This window comes from Botrytis fragariae (assembly GCF_013461495.1).
Source record: "Botrytis fragariae strain BVB16 chromosome Unknown tig00000006, whole genome shotgun sequence".
NCBI classification, from domain to species: Eukaryota; Fungi; Ascomycota; class Leotiomycetes; order Helotiales; family Sclerotiniaceae; genus Botrytis; species Botrytis fragariae.
In genome coordinates this window covers 887,649-915,006 of record NW_023500988.1, presented here as the reverse complement: position 1 = coordinate 915,006, position 27,358 = coordinate 887,649, and the positions used below count along the sequence as shown (strand labels likewise).

The window sequence follows — 27,358 nt, the reverse complement described above, 5'->3', positions numbered from 1 at the left end:
CAATGCAAGCGCAGCTCCGTTCCAAGAGATCGCACTCCCGGTCTTCTACACCCATTGCCCGTTCCAACCCGAGCTTGGCAACATGTCACTATGGATTACTGCAGTTTCAATAAAGATAAACACGGTTACGATAACGTATTTGTTATAATTGATCGACTTACCAAACAAGCAATTTCTATACCATGTCACAAGTCGATCGGTTCAAGAGATCAAGCCCGCTTGTACTTGTACCACGTTTACAGGTACTACGGGCCCCCAGAGTCTATAGTCTCTGATCGTGGTCCTCAATTTATATCAACTTTCTGGGAAGAATTCAACAACATCTTAGGAACGCAAGTTAAGCGCTCGACCGCTCACCACCCGCAAACTGACGGTCAGACTGAGATTTACAATCAGTATCTTCAGCAGCGCTTGCGACCTTTTATAAACTACTACCAAGATGATTGGTCCGAATTCCTACCAATGATGGACTACGCTCAACTCATACTTCCACACGAATCTTTAGGCGGCCAATCTCCGTACGAAACTTTGTATGGCCACCTACCTCGCAATCCCTGGGATTGGAAACCCGATTCAACCCCACCAACCGACGATCTGAATATAACTGACGCTAGAGAGTATGCCAAACGCAATAAACTAGCTCTCGATCGAGCAAAAGAGAGTATCTTGCGCGCGCAAGAAAAGATGTCTCGATCAGCCAATTCGCATCGCCGACCGGTAGACTTCGATGTTGGAGATTGGGTATGGCTTAGTATGAGGGACTTTCCGACGCAACGACCTTCCAAGAAACTGGATTACCCTACTCAGGGAAGATTCAAGATCATTGGACGTGCCGGAGATTCTTTTAAATTAGACCTACCCCCAACTATGAAAGTCCACCCAGTGTTTCCACCTAGCAAGCTCCGCAAAGCGGCCAACGATCCACTTCCCGGACAAATCCTCGAACCACCGCCTCCAATAAATATCACCGGTGATACCGAATGGGAAGTAGAGCGTGTCCTCGCTGTTAAGAAAGTGCGTAGACAGCTCAAGTACAGGATATCGTGGTTAAACGCCGATGACGACCTCACCTGGTACCCCGCCTCTGACTTAAAAACTGCCCCGCACCACCTCCGTGACTTCCACCTACGAAATTCCACTCTGCCAGGACCCCCTGCGCACTTACCGGAGTGGATTCGCCTCTACGAGAGTGGAAAGGATGATTACGATTTCACAGACAATAATCAATGTATGAATGAAAAAGATCGAAAGAACTTCTTTAGTTTATCATTGTGACAAAGAAAATCCTAATCTGACGAAAGGCTGAAAAAGACTGGATAAAGACTGAATTGCCAAGCTAACACAACAAAGAAAGTCTTTTCCCCTGCCCGGCAGGCTTAGATCAGGCCAGAAAGAAAGCCCCTGCGGGCACCAACGGTTACAGTCGGGCGAGGTACGACAGCAAAGACTGGATGGTTTAAACCGAAATACCAGCCGAGTCCCCAGCCAACAGCAACGACAAGAACACACACGACAACCACAAGCTTAAAGACAAGACGACTCTTAGTCGCAGCACGCGTGGCAACAAGACCGAGCTTGTGCTCAGTCTCACCCAATCGCTCGCGAGCTGCCGAAAGCTCCGCTTCCACCTGAGTCATGGCGAGTTGGTGCTGTTGCTCCAATTCATCTCCCCACTCCATAGCCTCGGTCACACGACGCTCTGCGTCTTCCCGAGCAAGGGTGAGAGGAAGCATTTCTTTCGAAACGCGACTCTTCAGCTCCTCCCGCAAGTCGAGCTAGATAAAAGTTAGCGTCGCCATTAGTCTCAAGACAGCTAGTGCTCACCTCTGCCATGTTGCCGTACAGAGCCACAGCCGATCGGTACTGGAGAAACATCTCGCGAGTATCCCCCTCAGGCAAGCGTTCACACTTATGCTTGCCGGTCAAGCAAAGCAAGCAGCGAGGTTGACCAGATGATTGGCCAGGAAGTCGATAGCAGACGCCATCCCCCTTACCAGAAACGCAGCTGCGAACGCAGCCAGCACAGACCCAGTCGTCCTCCCGAACGCATTGTTCCCGTTGTGGTGCCGTCTTCTTTGGTGACCTCTTGCTCGGAGATCCCAATTCGTCAACGTCGACAAAGCCAACGCTTCTGCGACGGACCGTATCAAATTTACGACCAGGTTGACTCTGGCGCAAAGCCTCCAAGATCTCCTCCCCCGTTATAACGTCCCCATCGGCCCCGAGTTCACGAAAATGACGTACCGCTGCGGCCAACTTGTCAGCGAACTTCGTTTCGTAATCTTCAACACAATCGATAAGTGGATCGTATTCCTCCTCCGAGTTCTGTCTTGGTAGACGATGGAACGGATACATCCACTGAGCGTATCGAAGATCGACCCCATCTTCAAGCATATCATCCTCGGCATCTGTAATCGCACTTGTCAGACAAGCCGACTACATGTCGAGGATGGATAAAAGAAAACTCCACTTACATGTATTCTCGCGATCTAGTTCACTGTCACTACCCTCACCCTCACCAGAGTCCCTCCCATCTTCGTCGTTATCCGACTTCTCTACGGGAGCACGCTCGCCTCGCGCAATAGAAGGGACAGACCCTCTTTTTGCCGCAAGCTATTAGGAAAATACGTCAACACATCAAACGCAAAAGACAAAGTAAACAACTTACCACCGCACGCGCCGCTTCCAGCTGCCTCAATTGCGCTGGTGACAATTTACTCTTACTGTTACGTTTTGTTGATGGTGTCGAAGGCATGATGATGATGAAGGGTAGAAGAGAGTAAGTGATTGAAAAGGGTTTCAAGAGAAGAATAGATTCGGAAGATCTATATGCCTCGAAAGATTCGAGCTGTTGCTAGGCTACAGGACGGTTTCCTCCGCTTTCCATGCGCCTTCCCGTTGCGAAAAAGAAAAACTCGCGCACACGCCTGTTTACCACACCATTCGACCAGACAACAATCGACGCCACATTACGATCGCCGATTTGAGTACTAAATAGGTAATTGTGAAGCTTGAGGGCAAGCTTTTCTGAAGGGGGGGTAGTGTCACGGATCGCACTCAATCGCAATGCGATCGCTCACGTGCGCGTACGCGCACGTGCACGATCACGTGTACATAGCTAGTATATAGGAGCGCTCTATGAGCGCTTTGCTCTCGATTCTGTAGTTGTAGATTCTAAGGATAAATTGTACCCTGCTCTCGCAGTTCTTCTAAGGCAAAGTGTCACAGATATAGTTTTCCTTTAGTTATTGCATCGACCAAATTAATAAATCTATCAATCCAGATGATTTCTATAATCTCTTTTGTTTATAAGATTGATATAAAGCTATAATATCAATTATTAATTGTTTCTTATTTGTTATATTTAGCTTTATAAATAAATTGTATAGTGATTTTGAATTAGTATATAAGATCAATGGGATTTCTTTATTAAGGATAGTATTAACTATAAAAATAATTGTAGCTCCAATATCAAATCCTTAAACTAATCTGTATAGCTTTGAAGCTAAAACATTGTGTGTAACTTTTTTGTATTTAATAAATAATCAATAAATAATGTTGGTATTGTTATACTTGTTTATTATAATAATTACATAACCTATTTGGGACGAATAATCTTTATTATTAGTAAAAGAGGTATCAGCAAAAACAGTGATTTTGAATAAATCTAAATCAAATGGTATGTAGTTAAGTTTTTTGGCAGAGTTTTTTTTTGTTATTTAATATATTTATTCAATATTATAATATTGTTTTTAGCTGGCTATATTATTTATACTACTATTGACAAATCGAAAGATACTTTGGGTTAATATATAATTGCAATATATATATTTTGGGCTTATTATGCAATATACTGATTATATATAAAAATATACTTTCGAATTTTACTATATATACTATGGATATTCGTGGATTTCATAGAAACAAATTAAAGATTAGTATATTATTTCTTTTGATTAAGATAGATATTATCATTTTTAAGTATAAGAGTGATATTGTTGAATTTCAGTAAATGATTGTAAATCAACTCTTTTCAATTCTTGGTTATGAAATTGACTTATTTAAGTTGTTTTTCTTTAATCTAAACGAATTTGCTATCTCCAATAATAAGTGTATTATTTATTTGAAATCCAATAATATTAAATCTAATATCCTGATTATTAATATGTAATAAACAAAAATCATAAATGGATTATTACATTTTAAGCTTTTTATAATGGTGGGTATGGTATATCTTGAATTAATAATTATCTGCCTTCAGGATGTTATACAATGGTTTTACAACAAATAAGATTATATCAATTAATAGATTCATTTCCTTTGAAGTATAGATATAGAAAATACAATATAAGTTCGAGATTGATTAGATATATATTTGAGTAATATCTCAAATATATATATTTGTACCACTCATCTTCCTAATATTTGTAGTTAATAAAGCTAAAATATATTAATACAATTATTGAATTGTTAATAATTGTATTAAGACAATTATTTTATCTGCATTATTATATACTTGAATAATCAATTGCAATTTACGAAATTCAATATCCATTTCTTTATTCTTGATTTTATTAATAAAATATAATTTGAAAATATATATATCTAAAGAAACTTCTAATAATAGTACAACTTTGAATATACCCTTAACCATTAAATTGTTAATCTCCTTTTTCCTAAAATCCTTATATAAAATTAGATTTGAAAGATTGACAATAAATTAACTAGTATACTCTTCTTATATATAAACACAAATCTGGGGTATGATAATCTAAAGAAAAAACTTTGATATAAGTATCAAGCTATTCTTAAATAGATCTAATAGGGGTTCCTTTGGATTCCTGATATATATAACAATTGTTTTGAAAGTAGTAAATATAATCTTATTAGATTCTAGTAAAGTTATTTTGTATCTCCCAAAATAACCTGGAATATGATTGATTTAATTAATATAATTAATTTGATTAATTTGGTTAATTTGGTTAATTTGGTTAATTTGATCAATTTAATTAATTTAATTAATTTGATTGATTTGATTAATTTAATCAATTTAATCAATTTAATCAATTTGATTAATTTAGTTGTCAATTTGGTTAATTTAGTAATAAGGCTTTATTGATGTAAATCTAAATCTTATGGGTTTATGAGGTAGGTTGATTATATATATTTTATTATTTATATTGAATAGTAAAAATGATTCTTTTTATTTGCTAAAAGTGATATTATTATTTTTTTTCCATATCAAAATATTACTATTTGAAGGTAAACTATAAAATGTAGTAATCGAAGGGCTATTATGTGTATTCAAAGTTTTTTGTACTTTTATAGAATTGTATAGCTTATGGATTTCTATTATAGCTTTAGAGATTATGATAGCTTGTTATTGAATAGTAGGTATTGGGGAATCAGATTTAATTATTTTAGGAAATATGCTGAAAATAAGCAATATTGATATTAAACTATTTGGTTTAATAATATTATTTATTGTTTTTATAGCTATTTAAAGTATTGTATTTTTATTAATATCTAAATTATAAGTCTCATTATAAATGATTTTATAAGATCTGTGTAATAATACATAAAATCTCTTAATAATATTAATTGAATAATATATTTCTATAGAAATAATCTTTATTCGAATAGATATTAATATAGTATGTTATTAAAACTCTTTTCTAACAAAATTAGTATTTGTATTATGAATAATATATTCTAAAGAATTAATATATATATTAATTCAACATTTGTAAAGTTTATTCTATATATGCTTTATAAATATATTACTTAATCATTTAATTACCTAAAAATATATAGCTTTATTAATAATATGTAAAATAGAATTATTATTGATATAAAGTATATCAATTAATATTATATAATTGAATTCAAAGTTTTTATTGGAAATAGAGAATTTGAATTTACCTAATAATTTTCTATAGATCTAATAATAATAATAAAACTTGATAAATTATTTGATTACTTTAAAATCTTTATTATATCCAAAGTACTTAAATACTTTATAGAACTTATAAATAGATAGGTAACCGAATCATTTGTAAATTCATTATAACTCAATCTTTATAAATAAATACTCTTTATTACTAATAGAATTATAAATAATATTCTAAAGGTTAATTTTCTAAAATAGAAATATATAACCAAATTATTGAAAAATAAATAAAGTATATTTAAATATAATAGTAATATTATTGATATTGTTATACTTGAACTTAAGTCTATTTATATTTACCAAATATAATAGAAATAGAATATCAGCTTTTATTATATTCTATTCTATTATTTCAAATAGAAGATTTATTCAAAAAAAACTAATAAAAGTAATTACACTGATACTATATTATATTATTATTTGTTTAGTAATTACAGAATTGTATTTGATATCCTTAATTATTTTTTATACAAAATATTGATTATATTCAATAATTAATTTTTGAATAGTACTAATATTAATTATAATATCAAAAAACTTATTGATATAATATTACTTAGTTTCTGTAACTAATATTTCAATTATCAATATATAAATACTTACTGTATTATTGAGAATGGTTATTATCTAAGATTTATTGTATATATCTATTAATATAAAAAATGTTTTAGATACTTCTTTAATATTATTATTATTATTATTAATAAAATATTAATCAATAAGATAATCTCTATTATTATTACTATCATTCCAATCACTCTCTTATCCTATATCTATAATAAACTAATTATAGTGTTTCTAAAAGCTTTTATTATCAAAACTATTATACTTACTATAATAATTTATTTTAAATTGATTTTTCTTTTTTTAACTATACTTGTAATATCTATAGCCTTTCTTCTTATAATCAGGAAAATAGTAATCGTCTTTACTCTTATTAAATAGTGCAGGAAAAGATTGCTTTCTATTATACTTATTGTATAGTTTTCGAAAAAAGGAATTTGAGGAATTATTATTATAAAAACATCGATTAATAAAAAAGGTTTTGATTACTAATATATATTATCTCAAAAACGACTTTTGATAAGAATCGATTGTTTGCTTAATCTAATTAATAAAATTCGGGATATCAGTATAAGGATTAAATATCACAATGTAATATTCAGGGATACTATTATATACAAACAAAATCTTAATATAATATAATTGAATATTATATATATTCTGAGAGATGGTATACTATAAATAGTAAAGGTTAATAATCATTTTATTAAATATATCTTAGAGATCTATATCAGGATTCTTTTCGATATAAATCTTAAAAATAATATTGTTTTATTTAAAAAGTATATTTCTTTAATACTTAAGTTCTTTAAAGTTTTTTATTATTATATTACATAATCCTTTATACAAATCAAAAAGATTACTAAGATTTACTTAATAAAAATCTTTAACTACTTTAGAAAGCATAATTAGAAAAGCTTTTATTATTAATACAATAGGTACAAACACTTTATAACAATGTTCACTAAATATAAAGATTTTTAAATCAAACAAATTATTAATACCTTTATATATATTATTATCTCTATAGATCTTTAAGAAATCAATAAAACAACAATTTTGATTATATTGATTATTATTGTTATAATCGGAATAATCGAAATAGTCCAATTTCCTTTCATTTCCCCCACTATTACCTTTATGATTATTTTTACTATCATTATTATTGAATTCATTAGAATTATCTAATAAATCTTCTAATACTTCTAGCAGCATAATTTTATTAAAATCTGATACACTTACATTACCCTTCCTTGATATTTTGTAATCTTTTAAGTCATTCGATTTTTTGATGAAATATAAAATATCATCATCTTTCTTGTAATCCCTAGGTTTATTACTTTATAATTTATATTGAATCTAACAAACAAAAGAATCTATTTTGTAAATACAAATAATTGTATCTCATCAATTTGATACTTGAAAAATTGATCCTTAATCCAATTATAATATTTCTACCACAAAAAGACTTTTAGAAAAATATATTCAATATCTATACTAATATTAATATATATATTATAACATTATAGAATCTTATAGAATTAATAAAATATTATTCTCTTAATAAACTCGAAAGCTTACTTTTTAAAATTCTTGAAATTATATACAATTATATCTTAAAATAATATATTAATAACTTTAGCATTAGTATATTCGATATATTTGAATTAGAAGTATTTATTAATATATTTATAGTTTATAGTTTTAAAAGAAAATCTTTTATAAAACTTTCTTATTACAAAAAGATTTTCTAAAAAGATATAGTTTTGAAATTCATTAATAAGAAATATATTAATTGATTTTTTTAATTTATTTTTTATATCAGAATTACAAGGAATGTTGAGATTTGAAGATATCTTATTGAATATAAAGGGAACAAGGAGATTGTATTTCTGATTTTATAATTGATTAATACTGATTTTGTTGAAGGCTTTTGTAATCATAAATATACCTGATAGTACTAACAATTAATCAGATTGTTTACCAGTCTATTTAGAGCTGGCATCAAAAAGGGTTCCTTGGCTTATCATAATATTGGTAATAAAAGTGGAATGAGAAAAAGAGGTAAAGAAAGTAAAAGGGAGTAAAAAGGTTCTTTTGAATAATTAATTAAATAATTTGTAATATCACTAATTAATATTGATTTGAAAAGAATATAAAAAACATAATACCTATAAATGTAGATTTTAAATATTTATATTATATTCTATTTAAAGAGCTAGCTATATACAGAAAATAATAGATCTTATATAAACCTATTGAAAAAGCTAGTCTCTTTCGTTTTCGCTTAGAGCTTGTAATACAGTAACTAATGAATTGAAATTATTCACTATATGATCAATATTCATACACTTTTAAATATTAAAATATTCTTTTTATAGTTATTATATAGTCTTTATTAGGATTAGATATATATCTTACTAATTTTAATATAGAATAAGTAATATCCTATTTAGTTTCTAGTATTAAATATAGTAATTTCCCTATTACTTTTTAAATCTATTTTATTTTATTTAAATCGATTTTATTAGGATTTATTTTTATATTATTTTTAGTAACTATAGGTATAGCTATAGAGATATAATTTTCTAGTTTTAAATCTTTTAAATATTTATTTATGTATTCTTTTTAATATAATTCAATATAATCTTTATTTAAATTGATTTGAATATCTAAATAGTTTTTTATTGGATCTAAATCCTTTAGATCTAAATGGTTTTTAAGATTTTTAATAAAATCTTTGATTAGAACCTTGCTAGAGCCTACAATAGCAATATCATCAACAAATATATTCAATATTAATCCCGAATATTTATTTATAAATATATATTCATTTAATTTTATATTAATAAAATTTAATTTATTTAATATACTTTTTAATATAGTATATTAGATTCTAGTAGATTGTTTTAATTTATATAAAGTTTTATTTAGCTTTAATATTATATTATTATTATAATATATTTCAGGGGCTTTGATATATATATTTTTATCAATATCTTTCTATATAAAAACTAAAACCATATCTATTTTGTATATATATTACTCTTTATTTATTGCTAATGGAAATATCAATTTCCAAGCTATTTGCTTTATCACATTAGCAAAAGTATTTAAATAATCTAATTCATATAGTTGTTCAAACTCTTTAGCTATATATCTAGCTTTAAATTCAATATTATTATTAGATAAATATTTAATTTTATAAACCCATTTTGTTTTTAGGATATTTAGCTCTTTTATATTATTATTATTCTTTTTAATAATAATATCCCAGGTTTTATTCTTTTTAAGAATCTTTATTTCATATTCCATAGCTTTTTCTTAATATTCTTTTTAATTAGAATTTATAGTTTATAAATATATTTTAGAAATTATTAGATTTTTATTATTACTTTTTTATTAGTTTTTATATTGAAATATAATAATAATATATTCTTTTTATATTGATTATTATTAATATTATTTATTTTAAATTTATAATTTTGATTCTTTGATTCAATATATGATATATAAGTGAGATTATATATATCTAATTATGGTTCTATTTTTTATATATACTTAGATTGTTTAATAGAGATAGGCAAATTAGAATTAAATAATATTTCAATTATTAATCTGCTTTTATTAATATTAGAATCTTTAGAATTAATATTTTTATTTAAATCTTTATATATATTATTATATATATCTATTTCTTCTTTTTAATTATTAATATTAGAGTTTTCTTTTAATTCTTTTAATAAGTCCTTTTTAATAAGATTATTTTTAATATTATTATTATAATATAGTATATTTTCTTTAATAATAAAATTATTAGAACTTATTATTTTATTTCTATTTAGAATATAAAATAATAAATTCTTTGAAAATTCAAATTCTACTAAAATTCCTTTTTCTGATTTATAATCAAATTTATTATCTCTTTTTTCTTTATATTTTAATATATATACAAAAGATTTTAGAATTCTAATATATTTTATATTAGATTCTTTATTATATAATAAATTAAAGGATAAGCTTTTTATAATTTTATTATAATATTTATTTTTAATATAAACTATTCCTTTTAGTATATTAGACTATAAGAATATAGGTAGATTTTTATTTCTTATAAATACTAATATTCTTTTTATTAAATATCTATTTAATTTTTTGGTTATTCTATTTTGGGAATAATAATAAGAACTAATATATTCTAATATAATTCCTTTAGATTTAATGAATAAATTCTATTAATTGAAATTAAATTCTTTAGTATTATTTAATCTGATTGCCTTTATTTTAATATTAAATTGATTATATATCAAATAAAATACTTCTTTTAATATATTAAAAGTGTTTGATTTAAATTTTATGGAATATATCTATATGTCTTGTGTATGTCACGGATCGCACTCAATCGTAATACGATCGCTCACATGCGCATATACACATATACACGATTATATATATATAGCTAGTATATAAAAACGCTTTATAAACGCTTTACTCTTGATTTTGTAATTATAGATTCTAAGAATAAATTGTATTCTGCTCTTGTAATTCTTTTAAGGCAAAGTATTATATTATCTATAATTTATTATATGATTGTATAATTATCTAGTAATTAATCAAATAATATTTTATAACTTAATATCTTTTTAGATAAATTATACAAATTCGATATCACTTATAGAAAGAAGATTTATTCCAATTAATCTTTAATAAAAATAATTTATTAATGAATATACAAATTATAAATATTATTATTATATCTATATTTACTAATCCTAATATCAATTTATTCATATTAATATCTAGTATATAACAGTCCCTAATTAATCTATTTACTTAATCTAATTGAGAATAGATTTATATAAGCAATAATAATATTATCTTTAGATTTAATATTAATCTTAGTAAAAAGGGAAAGGATAAGGAAAAGGGAACTATTTATTAATCTCGAAATGATACTACTCAAATTAATGTCTAAATACAATTAATTATAAATCAAATACAGATACTCGAATTTTTACAAAAACAAATTACTAGATTATAAATATAAATTAATGATATTCAAAGTATTACTAATTTGTTTTATATTATTTTTAGCAACCTCATATATTTTCTTTCAAGAAGAATAGAATCCAGACTTCTAATATTTCTATAAAATCTATTAAATAGAATACTTCTATACCTAAAAAAAAGAAAAATCATTCTTGAAGATATATTTTGAAACAATTTTGCTTTTATTTAGAAAAAAGTACTTATTTATTAATAATTATATTTAATTATAATTCGTTATCTTATTAAATATTCTACTTTCGTTTTGATATTGTTTTTATAAAAAAACTATATATTTCGAAATCTATTAATCTTTTATTAAAACTTAAAGATAGTATGAAATCAAAAGTAGATTTATAGCAGCTATTAATTATAAAATAATTAAAGCTATATATAATATTATTTATCTTAGAATTGTAATACTAATTTTATATAGTAAATTAGATGGAAAAGAAGTTTAATAATATCTATATTCTTTATATATTTAAATTCTTTTTTGATAGAATTACAATTAGTTGATGAGCTTATAGCAATTTATAAAAATCCTGTCGAAGTTGATTATGTATGAATTGAGTATGAATATTGGGTTATACCTAATAATACCTAAAAAGGTAACTTTGTATTATAATATCGAAAGTTCTAATTGCTTATTATACAAACAGAAATTACTAATAACAAAACTCTCTTTTATGATTTGAAAAGAAAAATATCCAATTTCCTTTAACAAACTATTGGTTTTTATATCAAAGATTATATTACTATTAAAAACCTTATTAATAAACTTATAGAGATTAATAAATTCAAAGTTATTATTCAAGAATATAATTGTTATAAATAGATTAAAAAAACTCTAAACAAAAAAGTTATTAATAATACTTTTATATAAAGTATATTTAAAAGCATTTTCTATATATATAATAACTTTATTCTATCTCTTCAATTTTATTCCTAAAATTCCTTTTACACTCTAAATAACTATATAGAAATCTTTAGATTAAATATTACTCCATTTTTAGAAAACAACTTCAATTATAATATTATATCTCCTTTGCTAGAAGCTAATTATAGTTCGACTTTATACATAAGCAACTTTAGTATTATAACTAAAATCAAAGAAACTAAAGAGAATAAAGATTCCCATAAAGATTTCTATAATACTAAAAAGAGTTTGAATCTAGAAATACAAGTAGAAATTATTAAATCTGTTTATAATACTGAAGACCAATATTTAAATCAATATGCTTAAATAGAAGTTCTTTCTTAAATATAATCCAGAATATAAGATTCCTCAATTTAACAAAATTAATAGGAGGTGACTTTATAAGCCTATTTTGTATACTTTCGAAAAATGAATATTTATTTCAAATTCAATTTCTCATAAACTCTAAAGTGAATAGTTTTGCTTTTATTAATAAGACATTTTTATATTACTATTTCTATATTTAAATCTTATTATTTATTATTTAATCTTTTTATTGAAATCAAAAGCTATAATAATATAAGAGGTAAAGTAATTACTTATTATATATTTCTTAATTTTATTATTAATATTTAATAACAATCCTATTTATTATTCTTTATTACTAATTTAAGATTATATAATATAATCTTAAATTATATATAACTAATAGAGACTCAAGTTAAGATAAATTATTTTAATTAAAATCTTAATTAGTCTATAGAATATCCTTTTACTATTTCATTATCAAAAAATATACCTTTAATTAAAAATAATCTTCAAAATTATAGAATCAATTGCTTGAGATAAAAAGATATAGATAATTAGGATATCTAATTAGATTAGATATATTACTAACTAAATAACAAATAATAAAGTATAGTAATAATTATATTAGAAATATCTATTATATCTTTAAAAAAGATTAATATAATAAAAATAGTATTTATTAAAGCTTAGATTCTAATCAACCTGGGAAAGAAATCTGCTTTCAATCAAATATCTATTCAAGTAATATATAAATCTTTTTCTTTTTGTATTTCTGATATGTTTAATATTTGTATGCTCAAATTGATTTAATTCCAATTTATTTATAGAAAAAGCAGGGATTACAAGATCTTTACAGTTATTTGTATGAAGATCAATAATATTATTTCATTTTGTAAATTTAATCAAGAAAAAGATTATTATATCTCAAATACAATTTCTATTTTGAAAAGTTCGAAACTAGAAACTTTAGCTGCTTTCAACTATGTTATTATAGATATTGAAATTGAACTATTAATTCCTAAAGTTTATTAACAATATTATTGAGTGTTTTCTAAATACAAATCAGATATCCTACCTCCCCCCGATTATATAATTACAAAATTATATTAAAAAAAGAAGACAAGAAAGCCCTTAAATATAATTCTTTATATAAAATATCCCTTAAGTAATTTAAAGTTATTAAAGAATATATCACTAAAAATCTTATAAAAGGATTTATAGAACCTAGCCAAGCTTTATTTACAGTATTAATTCTCTTTATAAAAAAGCTAAATAAAAACTTAAAATTTTATATAAATTTTCAATTATTCAATTCTTTAATATACAAAAATAAATATTCTTTATCTTTTATTAATAAAATGCTCGTATAACTTATTAATATAAAAATATATATCAAACTAAATATTCAATAAATATTCTATTATATTCATATAGATTCTATTTTCGAAAAGTATATTACTTTTCATACTCAATACAATTCCTATAAATACAAAGTTTTACTTTTTAAACTAATAAATAGTTTTATGATTTATTAATAATATATAAATAATATCCTATTTAATTATTTAAATAACTTCTATACTATCTATCTTAATAATATACTAATTTACTCTGAAAATAAAGATAAATATAAAGAATATATTAAACACATTCTCAAATAACTTGAATTCATTAGTTTATAAATAGATCTTAAAAAATACGAATTCAATATCAAATATATCAAATATTTAGATTTTATTATCTCCACCAAGAAAGTACAAATCAATTTAGAAAAGATTGAAATAATTACTATTTAAACTTATTTTATTATTATAAAAGGTATCCAATTATTCCTAGGTTTTTGTAACTTTTATTACTAATTCATTAAGAATTACAATATAATAATAAAATCTCTTTATAAACTTATAAAAGCAAATATCAAATTCTATTTCAATAAAATCTATCAAATTATATTTAATATATTCAAAAATAGATTTATTTTTATTTTTCTTTTATAATATTATAATTATACACTACTCTATATACTAAAAACTAATATATTTAATAATATAATTATTAATATACTATTTTAAAAATATAATAATAAATAATTATTAATTATTTACTTTTTGAAAATAATAGTTACTATTAAATTGAATTATAAAATTTATAATAAAAAATACTTACAATTATTAAATTCCTAAGTTACTAAAAAACCAAACTTATTAGATTTTTATATTAAATCAAAATATATATTAATTACAAAACTCTTAAATACTTTATATTAATTAAATAGTTAAATGTTTATTAAATATATTAAATAAAACTACTTATTGATTATAACTTCATTATTATATATTATACTAAAAAGAATAATTTCTTTATAGATATGTTTATATACTATATTAATAAATTGAATTAATAAAATAATATTAAAAAGAAGAATTGTTTATAATAGTTTATTAAAAATAATTAGATGAATATTAAGATTATATATGAATCTCTATAGCAAAACTTGGATATAATTACAAATATTAATATACACATAATCACCCCGCTTTTCAATATTATAAATCGAATTATTAAAACAAATAGATTCCTTCTAAATCTAGAAGCTCTATATATATAGATTATCAAAACATATAGACATCTTATACTCAAAAAAGGATTCTTGCTTTATAACAATCGACTTTATATACCAAATATTAATAATCTATGAATCTATCTAATTCACAAAGTTTATAATTCAATCTCAATTGTATATCCTAATATAAAGAAGATATTTGTTCTCTTAATAAAATAGTATTATTGAAATAAAATAATTCAAATTATAGAATAATATATATGGAATTGTTATTAATATAAGTACAACTTTATTCTAAAAGATTATACTCCTAGTTTTTTATACTTATTGCTTATTCCAACCCGAGTTTGATAATATATTATTATAAATTACTATAATTTCAATAAAAATAAATATAATTATAATAATATATTTGTTATAATTGATTGATTTATTAAATAAGCAATTTCTATATTATATTACAAATTAATTGATTTAAGAAATCAAGCCTATTTATATTTATATTATATTTATAAGTATTATAGACCTTTAGAATTTATAATCTCTAATTGTGATTCTCAATTTATATCAACTTTCTAGAAAGAATTCAATAATATCTTAGAAATACAAATCAAGTGCTTAATTATTTACTATTTATAAATTAATAATTAGATTGAGATTTATAATCAATATCTTTAATAATACTTATAACCTTTTATAAACTATTATTAAAATAATTGATTTAAATTCTTATTAATAATAGATTACACTTAACTTATACTTTTATATAAATCTTTAAATAATCAATTTCTATATAAAACTTTATATAACTATCTACCTTGTAATCCTTAAAATTGGAAATCTAATTTAATTCTATCAACTAACAATTTGAATATAACTAATATTAGAGAATATATCAAATATAATAAATTAACTTTCAATTAAATAAAAAAGAATATTTTATATATACAAAAAAAGATATTTCAATTAATCAATTTATATTACTAATTAATAAACTTTGATATTAGAGATTGAATATAATTTAATATAAGGGACTTTTTAATACAATAATTTTCTAAGAAATTGAATTATTCTATTTAGAAAAGATTCAAGATTATTGAATATACTAAAGATTCTTTTAAATTAGATCTACTACCAATTATAAAAGTCTATCTAGTATTTCCATCTAGCAAACTTTACAAAACAATCAATAATTTATTTTTTGAATAAACCCTTAAACTATTATTTTCAATAAATATTATTAATAATATTAAATAGGAAGTAGAATATATTCTTACTATTAAGAAAATATATAGATAGTTTAAATATAGAATATTATAATTAAATATTAATAACAATTTCATTTAGTATTTTGCTTTTGATTTAAAAACTACTTTATATTACCTTTGTAACTTCTATTTACAAAATTCTATTCTATTAGAACTCTTTATATATTTATTAGAATAAATTCGCTTTTATAAGAGTAAAAAAATAATTATAATTTCATAGACAATAATTAATATATAAATAAAAAAGATTAAAAGAACTTCTTTAATTTATTATTATAATAAAAAAATCCTAATTTAACAAAAAACTGAAAAAGACTAAATAAAAATTAAATTGCTAAGTTAATACAATAAAGAAAATCTTTTCTTTTATTCAACAAACTTAAATCAAATTAAAAAGAAAGCTTCTGTAAATATTAATAATTATAATTAGGTGAGGTACAATAGTAAAGACTGAATAATTTAAATTGAAATATTAATTAAGTTTTTAATTAATAGTAATAACAAGAATATATATAATAACTATAAGCTTAAAGATAAGATAATTCTTAATTGTAGTATATATAATAACAAGATTGAGCTTATACTTAATCTCATTTAATTGTTTATAAACTGTTGAAAGCTTTGTTTTTATTTGAATTATAATAAGTTAATACTATTATTCTAATTTATTTTTTTATTTTATAGTTTTGGTTATATAATGTTTTATGTTTTCTTGAGTAAGAGTGAAAAAAAGTATTTCTTTTGAAATACGATTCTTCAATTCCTTCTATAAGTCAAGCTAAATAAAAGTTAATATTATTATTAATCTCAAAATAACTAATATTTATTTTTATTATATTATTGTATAAAGTTATAGTTGATTAATATTAAAGAAACATTTTATGAGTATTTCCTTTAGATAAGTATTTATACTTATACTTATTAGTTAAGTAAAATAAGCAATAAGGTTAATTAAATAATTAATTAGAAAATCGATAGTAGATACTATTTCTTTTATTAGAAATATAATTGCGAATATAGTTAGTATAAATCTAATCATTTTTTCGAATATATTATTTCTATTATAATACTATCTTCTTTAGTGATTTTTTGCTTAAAGATCTCAATTCGTTAATATCGATAAAACTAATACTTTTGTAACGAACTATATCAAATTTACAATTAGGTTGATTCTAGTGCAAAGCCTTCAAGATCTCCTCCCTTATTATAATATCCTTATTAGTTTTGAGTTTACAAAAATGATATATTACTATAATCAACTTATTAATGAACTTTGTTTTGTAATCTTTAATACAATCGATAAGTGGATTGTATTCTTCTTTCGAGTTTTGTTTTAGTAAATAATAGAATAAATATATTCATTAAGCATATCGAAGATTGATTTTATCTTTAAATATATTATCCTTGATATTTGTAATTATATTTATTAGATAAACTAATTACATATCAAGAATAAATAAAAGAAAACTCTATTTATATATATTCTCGTAATCTAATTTATTATTACTACTTTTACTCTTACTAAAATCTCTTCCATTTTCGTTGTTATTCGACTTCTCTATAAAAGCACACTTGCCTTATATAATAGAAGACTTGCCTTATATAATAGAAGAGATAGACCCTCTTTTTGTTACAAATTATTAGGAAAATATGTTAATATATTAAATACAAAAGACAAAGTAAATAATTTATTATTATATATATTACTTTTAACTGTCTCAATTATACTAATAACAATTTACTTTTATTATTATGTTTTATTGATAGTATTGAAGATATAATAATAATGAAGAATAGAAGAAAGTAAGTAATTGAAAAGGGTTTTAAAAAAAGAATAAATTCAAAAGATTTATATACCTCAAAAGATTTGAGTTATTACTAAACTATAAAATAGTTTCCTTTGTTTTCTATATATTTTTTTATTGCAAAAAAAAAAACTTGTACATACATTTGTTTATTATATTATTCAATTAGATAACAATCGATACTATATTATAATCACCGATTTGAGTACTAAATAAGTAATTGTGAAACTTGAAGGCAAGCTTTTCTAAAGGGGGAGGTAGTATCATAAATCGCACTCAATCGTAATGCGATTGCTCATATGTATGTATATATATGTGTACAATTATGTATATATAGTTAATATATAGGAGTGCTCTATAAGCGCTTTGCTTTCGATTCTGTAGTTGTAGATTCTAAGGATAAATTGTACCCTGCTCTTGCAGTTCTTCTAAGGCAAAGTGTCACAGTGTAGCCCAATTTGTAAAAGTAATAAAATATTTTTCTCTTTTTAATTCTAATATTTTAAATGGTTCACAAATATTAATACTAATTTTATCAAATTTGTTTAATTTCAAATTTGATAGGGATTTATTAATATTTTGAGTTATTTTATTGTATATACAAGCTTTACAATAACTTAAATCTATTTTAGAATCTTTTAAATTTAATGTTTTTATAATATAATCTTTATTTATATAATTTAAATATTTATACTATAGATTTAAATCTTTTAGATTTATATTATTAAATTCTTTTTTAAATTCTAATTCTTTTTTAGATTCATTTATTTGATTTATTTTAGAATTTTTATTATTATTATAAATAATATTCTTATTTTGATTTAATAAATCATAATTTATATTGTATTCTAGGTAGAAAGCATTATCAATCTATTTAGTATTTACCTTTATATTTAAAAATTTATTCGAAAATTTATAAATATTGCTGGGGGGTAATATTTCATTAGTTTAACTCTTTTTAGCGATTTATTTAATACTAATTAGAATTGATTTTAATAATAGAATATACTTTACTATTCAAATAAATATTTTCTTATTATTTATAATAATAAGAATATCCCTTTGTTCTAATATTAATATAGATTCTCTATTAGCTATATTTGTATGTTTTAGGACTTTATATTCTTTATAATTTATAAACCAATCTTTATTTAAATAATAATGCTTTGTAGCTTCTAAATCTATTATAATATTATTTTTAGATCTATTAGTATAATTAACTAACATAAATATAATCATAATATTATTTTCCCATTCAGAGCTAAATACTAAATCATAATCTATTTGAGAGACTTGATTTATCTCATTATCAAAACTTTCTTTATAATTTTTATTATTTTTATTATGATTTTTATTATTTTTCTTTTGTTTTTGATTGGAATTTTTATTATTTTTATTGTTTTTATAAGTCCTATTAGATTTTTTAAGATTATTTAATTTTTTAATAACTTTATAGAATTATTTTTTGGAATTACTTTTATTATTAGAGTTTTTAAATCTTTTATAATCCTTATTATATAGTTCTGAGTATTTTTTGAAACACTTTTCTTTTAAATACCCCTTTTTATTACAAAATATATAATTTGGAATAATATTTAATAGTTTTATAATTCTATTAGATTTTATAAAGTCTTTTATTCTTAATTCTTCAAATATTAATTTGAATATAAGCTTATTCAAATCAATATTATTATTATTATTTAAATCTTTTAATAATTCTTCTGTTTTTCGTGATTTAAATAAATCAAATGAATTATTTAGATTATTAAATACAATCCATATTATATAAGATTTTTGCAATTCGAATTTTAATTCTTTTAAATATATATATAATAATAATATATGATTTGTATATTTATTTATATTATTAAAATTATTATAATTTGATTCTATTAATTTATTAAAATATCAATCTATTATATTGAATAAAGTTTTATTATAAATCTTATTTATAGTATCCCAGAACTCTTTTGGATTTGTTTTTTCCTTAAATCTTTTTACTAAATCTATTAATATTATTGATTTTAATATTATTAAAACTTTTTTAGATTTATCTTTGTATTTCTTCACTTTTTCATTATATTTGAAATGAATTTCTCTTAAAATAAATATATTATTTTCTTTAAAATATAGGGATCGATTGGGGCCTTTTTTTGAATTGTTTATATAGGGTATAAAACCATTAGTTTCTAAAAAGAGCTTAGATTTATTATATTATTTTATATAATTAGAACAACTATTCAGTTTAGGATTTATAAACTTGATTCCTTAATTTATATTCATTTTTTATATATTTTTATTTAATATATATAAATATTTTATTATAATATAGTAAGTACTATATAATTAGAATCTTAATATAGCTTTTATAAAGCTTTATTTTAAGAAGTAATTAGATTTTAGTTGTTATATCTTGATATAAATCTATATAAATCCTTATATATAAATTTATTTAAGTTAGGGCACCTTTGTATAAAATATAATACTATATAATCCATTATGAATAATATACATATATATATATAACTTCTAGGGATCTAGTTTTATTTTTTAACTAGGTTTAGTCTTAGGGATATAAGCTAAAAATAGGCTAAAAGAGCTTAATATCTTTAATAAATAATATATTTATATATATATTAATATAAAGAAATAGAGATATAGATTTATTGATTTATATCTCTTAATATAAACATATAATTATAAAGAATTTGATATCTGTCTAAACAATCTAATTCCTTATTAATTATATTATCTATTAAATTAATATTTTCGGATTTAAGATTAAAGAGATTGATATTCACATCTATTTATAAATATATAATAGTATTCTTTATATAAATAAAAAATCAAACATTTTATTATATAGAGTTTGATATAATAGTTTTTATATTATAATTATATAATATAGAAATATTATATATTAAATCTTTAATATCTAATTGATCTAATTTGATTTGAGTTTCGTTTCCTTATACTTTTAAATAATATTTAATTATTATTCGAAATTCTATTTTAATAATAAGATTATTATTATTATAGATTTCTTCCTTACTTTTATATTGAATCACTTTATATTCCCTATTATTTAATCTTTTTTTGAATCTTTTGATAATTCTTATAGATATATTCTGGTTTATAAAATTCATATAATATATAATTTATATCATAATATGCGATATACTTTTGTATATAAGGATTTAATATAATCTTAGTTAATTAATCTCTTTTCTCACTAATCTGAATATTAAATCGATATTTTGATTTTCGATTTGAATTAGATTTGGATTTGTATTTAATCCTTTCTCTATAATAGCATTTTAAATATAGATCGGATTCTAAACTTCTTCAAAAATAAAATTAGAATTCCTATTAATAGCTTTTGAATTAATATTATAATATATAGTTAAACTATAATTAGAATTTGATATACCTAATAAATTCAATTAAGTTTAGCTTTCGATTTCTTAAGCTATTAAATAGTATTTAATCTTTATTGAATATACAATAAAGTAATATAAATTATTTATATATCTTTCTCTTCTTTTTTCATATTGAATTATATTATATTCCCTATTATTTAATGTTTTTTTATACTTTTTTATTATTCAATTAGAAAAGTCTTTAACTAATTCTATATATATTTTAGAATCAACAGTATATATATAGTTCGCAAATATATATTAAAATCAACAAGAATTTGTATATAAACAACAACTAGCTTTATATCTCTGGTGAGATATAATATTCAATTTTATTACATCCAGTGACATATAATAAGGGAACTACTATACACCCAGTGATATATAGTATTAATATTATATGCGTTTGATGACATATATTGATAAAGCTTATTTGCACCCAGTGACATATGATATTGATGATATATATGTCCAGTGACATGTGTACTCCTTTTTATACTACCTAGTAATACAACAAAAATATTATATATATATATATATAAGTGTATATATATATATTCTTAGGACTTGAATAAAGATTTGAGGTCGATATAAATTCATACTAATATATAAAATCGCTTGTATAATATATGAGACATCTTGATTGAATGAATTTCTTCGTATTCTTCGCTTTTAAATGCGAAGTTGATTGTCTTTCGGCTTTTTCATTCTTTTCTTGCTTTTTCGACGTGTATTTCGATATACATATACTTCTTTTTAGTTGTATATATGAGTTACCAGGCTTATAACTTATCGTAGGTTATAGGCTAATAGTATAATATGAAAGCTGGCTTTGATTAACAATTAAAATGGATTATATAAGTAGTGTAACACATAATATTAAAGAATCTATATTGAATAATGATTTCTCTTATTTTATATTCAAAAGGAAAAAGACCTCTTTTTTATACTTTTTCCTATTAATTTAGCTTTTCCGCTTTCATTAATCTCTTATAGATCTTTTCCTAATCCATTTATTCTTTCGAAATAAAGCCTCTTTTTGTTTTCTTTATTTTATAGCCGTTTTCGTATTCTACAGTCGTTTTCGTATTTTATGACTGTTTTCGAATTGATAGTTGTTTTCGGATTAATAATTGCTTTTGTAAGCTTATAAGCAACGATCATATAATCTGATTATATAATAAGCTAATATTAGATTGAATACCTTTAAAAAGATATATATATTATGTTATTTTTTAATTAAAACAATATTTTTAAATATTTTAAATGTTTTAAATGTTTCAAATGTTTTAAATGTTTAAAATGTTTTAAATGTTTTAAATCTTCTAAATCTTTTAAATCATCTAAATATTTTAAATCTTTTAAATCATCTAAATATTTTAAATATTTTAAATGTTTTAAATCATCTAAATCTTCCAAATCATCTAAATCTTCCAAATCATCTAAATATTTTAAATCTTTTAAATCATCTAAATATTTTAAATCTTTTAAATCATCTAAATATTTTAAATCTTTTAAATCATCTAAATATTTTAAATGTTTTAAATGTTTTTAATATTTTAAATGTTTTAAATCATCTAAATCTTCCAAATCATCTAAATCTTCTAAATATTTTAAATGTTTTAAATGTTTTTAATGTTATATTTTCTAAATCAATTAGCTTTTAGTTATAAAACGTGTGTTGAATTATATATGTAAGTGATATATTTCTATGTTATATATAGTCCTATCTGTCATGTTTATACAATCCTCTCGTCTAAACCACTAGGTACATACCTATCTATCTGTATATAAACTCCAATCTAACATAACAACTCCCATTCCATAAACCAATCAACCAACGAACAAGCCACTAATAACTAAACACCCTCCTCCATCCCCTCCTCCCACAACTCATTCTCAACTCCCAACCCATTCCCCACTTCCAACCTGTCCTCCCCCTTCGTATTCTCCACCTCAGGATTCTCCCACCCCGTCGCAGCCTGCACGCCCACCATCAAAAATGCCACCACCGCAGCCCCCAACCACAAAACCCGAAACCCCTCTCCATAAGCCTTCACGACCACTTCCCTCTCTACTCCCTCTAATTGTCCCACCAGCGCCGGACTACCAAGTAACTTCCTCACCAACTCTTCTTTTCCTTCCAATCCCCCATTCCGTGAAAATCCTTCGCGTAATTGGGATTGTAGGACTCGGATAAAAGCGCCGCCGCCGATGGCGGAGCCGAAGGAACCGGCGAAACCGCGGAAAGTGGTGAGGAGGGAGGTGGAGATGAAGTGGGTTGAGGGCGGAGTGAGATGGAGAAGGTGCGCGAGAGTGTAGTTTAGGGCGGAACCGATGGCGAGGCCGTTGAGGAGGGCGAGGAGGAGGTAGAGGGGGGTGGGGGTGGAGGGGGTGGAGAGGAAGGAGAAGAAGAGGAGAGTGGTGGAGAAGAGGAGGAGGGTGAGGAGGGAAGGCCTGTAAGAGGAGTGGGTGTTAGAATTTTTCTTGTTTTTTATACAGGAATGAAGGGAACTTACAGCCAGAAACTCCCTGCTCGTTTGATATGGAACGCGCCGGCTGCGATGCCGCCCAGGGCAAACCCCAGATTGGTAGGGATGAGGATGGAGCCTGCGGAAGCGGGCGACCAGCCGCGGATAGAAATTGCGTAGACGGGGGTGTAGAATAGAACGGTCCATCGCGCAGCCATGGTTCCCAGCTGAGAAATGCAGGAGAGGAGAGCGCCGCGCGATTTCAAAACGGCAATGGGTATGATGGGGTCGGTGGCAATTTTGAGCTCGATGTAGAGGAAGAGGATGAGGGTAAGGAGAGAGCAGAGGATGGGTAGCCATTCGATTTGGGGGGAGGAGAGGCCGTAGAGGAAGAGAATTATGGTTGTTACCTGGAGGGTTTAGTACGAGTTCTAGTCCCACTCATAGGTAGAATGTAGTGAGGGAGACTTGGTACTTACGAGAAAAAGCGAGCCGAGATAATCAATCTTGGCAAGTTTGGAAGTAATCGATGCACCATCGATACTCTTCTGTCCGGATGTAAAACTCTTTGGGATACTGAAATAAATTCCGATTCCAGAAAGGATAGCAAGAGGTGATTGAAACAAGAATAAAGCTCTCCAACCCACAACGGGCAATAAAGCTCCCCAGACAACTGCACCGAGGGATACACCCACGGTGAAACCGGAATTTGCAAGTCCGATGAAGATACCCCTTCGCTTTTTGGTGGTGAGTTCTAAGATCAAGATGAAACTAATCGTCATGATACCCGCACCACCAATTCCACTTATGGCTCTGCCGATGAGGAAGGTCTTGAGATCTGGAGCTTGTGATGTGACGATACCCCCGATTGAAAAGAGGAGTGCAGCGGTTAAGATGCAGTTTCTCGGGGAGAAAATCTGAGCCAAACGAGCGGCCACAGGGGACATGGAAGACAAGGCGATCTGAAGGTGAGATGTGAGGGCGTGATCGTTTGATCATGGGAAGAATGACTTACGAGGTAGGTGGATGTAAACCAACTTGCTTCAGCAAATGAATTGAGATCTTCTGCTATTTTGGACTGGGTGGTTGATATTCCGGACATGTTTGAGGCTGTAGGTATAATTTGTGTTAGTATATTAAGTTCAGTCAGAGAGAGAGAGAGAGAGATCATTCATCTCCCATCAAAAACTCCCGGAGCTATACGAGGGAAATTCACCTTGAAGAAATATCAATCCAAACACACTGATACTGATCAATATAGCTCTCAATTTCCCAACCTGTTGATTTGCTTTATCCTCATTATCTTCTTCATCATTGCTGATAGCATCGTCTCCCCCACTTTGCCCGCCTGTCAATGTATCTTCATCTCCATCAACCCGATCTCTGCTCTCACTGTGCCCGAGCAATGAAGTTCGCTCATCACTCATCCCATTCCCGTGGCGTTTTCCCGCAATTCCATTTCCTCCCATCTCGTTGTTCCTTATCTGTTTGAGTTACCTTCAAGCGGAGATTCGGCGGATGGGTTTGTTGATGAGTCAGCTCGCCACCACCTTGATTTCGTATGGTAATTCTACTTTCAACGACAACGATAAACCGCAACCTCTTTGTCTTGGAGCTATTCACGTTTTGATACTTGCGTCGATGAAAGATCATACAATCCTATTGATATAAGAAAAATCGCGAATATTCATGGAAAATGAAGAATGGAAAGTATATCAAGATGATTGGTAAGATTGTTTACCGTACCCGGCAGCCGAGACCCGCAATCGGTCAGGGGCTCTCGAGAGGATCGGATATTTCTAAGCCGGAATCTTGCATTTTCCATGTCCGTTCTACTATCAATAACGTCAATATCGTCAACACATCATCATATATATGATTTTTAGATGAATGGGAGTATCTAGAGACTAGTGGTACCCGAGATGGATCAATGGAGCTTTATCGCTGCTACTTTTTGAAGGTAGAATCTTACATAAGAAAGGCAACGCGATCATTCTTTCCTCATGATAAGGTTATCAACTAACCCCTTTTTTCACGGCCTCGTCATATCATGACTTCCTCAAAGATATCATCTAAGAGTATTCGGAACCTTGATTTATTTACTACTTCTCCTTTCGATTCCTGATAGCTAGTGCTGCAATAACTCCTTTCCGTTTCCCCTTTTACTATAAGAATACGTGGGTGTACAAAGTAAAGCTACTTCCTCGATACTTTTATACGGAATCTTCTACTTCCAAAGCTATAGTTTCTATTCATCAACGATATCACGCACTGCTATGATATCGCATGAGCCTGGTATCAATACTGCCTACCCGAAGAAGTCTCAAGTAAGGTCAAAGTATGTGTATATACCTATGTCTCACAAAACACAATAAAGACTATGCGAGTCTGAAGAAAAAGGCACATAACATAACTCAAGCTTGAAACCTTGATCAAATCATACCCAGGTTCCTTACACAGTTTTCTCAATACATCATAATCATCGAATTCATCATCAACAAAGCGGAGGATACAATTGACCTATCCTTTGGCAGATACTCTGGGCTATAGACCCATCTTACTACCATTGATAGGATACTATGAGTTCTTCTTTCAGACTGAAGATTGTCAACCTAACTCGAAACTCCACAAGTGTGCTCACACATATTCCACTTTATATGACCCCTAATCATCATACCAAGAGAATAAAAAGTATGTTCAAACCTATTTTCTTTGTCATGCTTGGATGTCACTCGTAACCTATTATTTATATTGTTCATGATCGAAATCCAGGTGGTTCTGTCGTGAACCTCTATTCCGTACCACACAAGGGGCTTTACTCTTCCTAGTTGGCACTTCCATCTACATTGATTATTATTATTTCATCGTGTTCATATGCATTGGGACATATTTCGATCGAGATTCTTTCTTCTATGGCACATCCCGAGGTCTCCTTTATTCTTCATATACAACGGAAATGAATGTGCATTCGTCTTCGGTAGATGTTCATTCCAATCGAGATCTTCACCATCTCCTTTGTTACCTATTCAATGCAATAAGTTCTA

At 25.4% G+C, this 27,358-nt stretch overlaps 1 protein-coding gene across 1 annotated transcript; it reads right to left on the bottom strand.

Annotated features, from left to right (window-relative positions):
* Positions 1-23,702: 23,702 nt before the first annotated feature.
* On the bottom strand, positions 23,703-25,783 carry Bfra_001455 (putative mfs multidrug transporter protein; the record flags this gene model as incomplete). The annotated part of the gene is made up of 5 exons (XM_037331886.1): positions 23,703-24,300; positions 24,363-24,724; positions 24,794-25,276; positions 25,330-25,424; positions 25,504-25,783. The coding sequence occupies 5 exons, from the start codon at positions 25,781-25,783 to the stop codon at positions 23,703-23,705; spliced, it is 1,818 nt and encodes a 605-aa protein (XP_037196040.1).
* Positions 25,784-27,358: the final 1,575 nt, after the last annotated feature.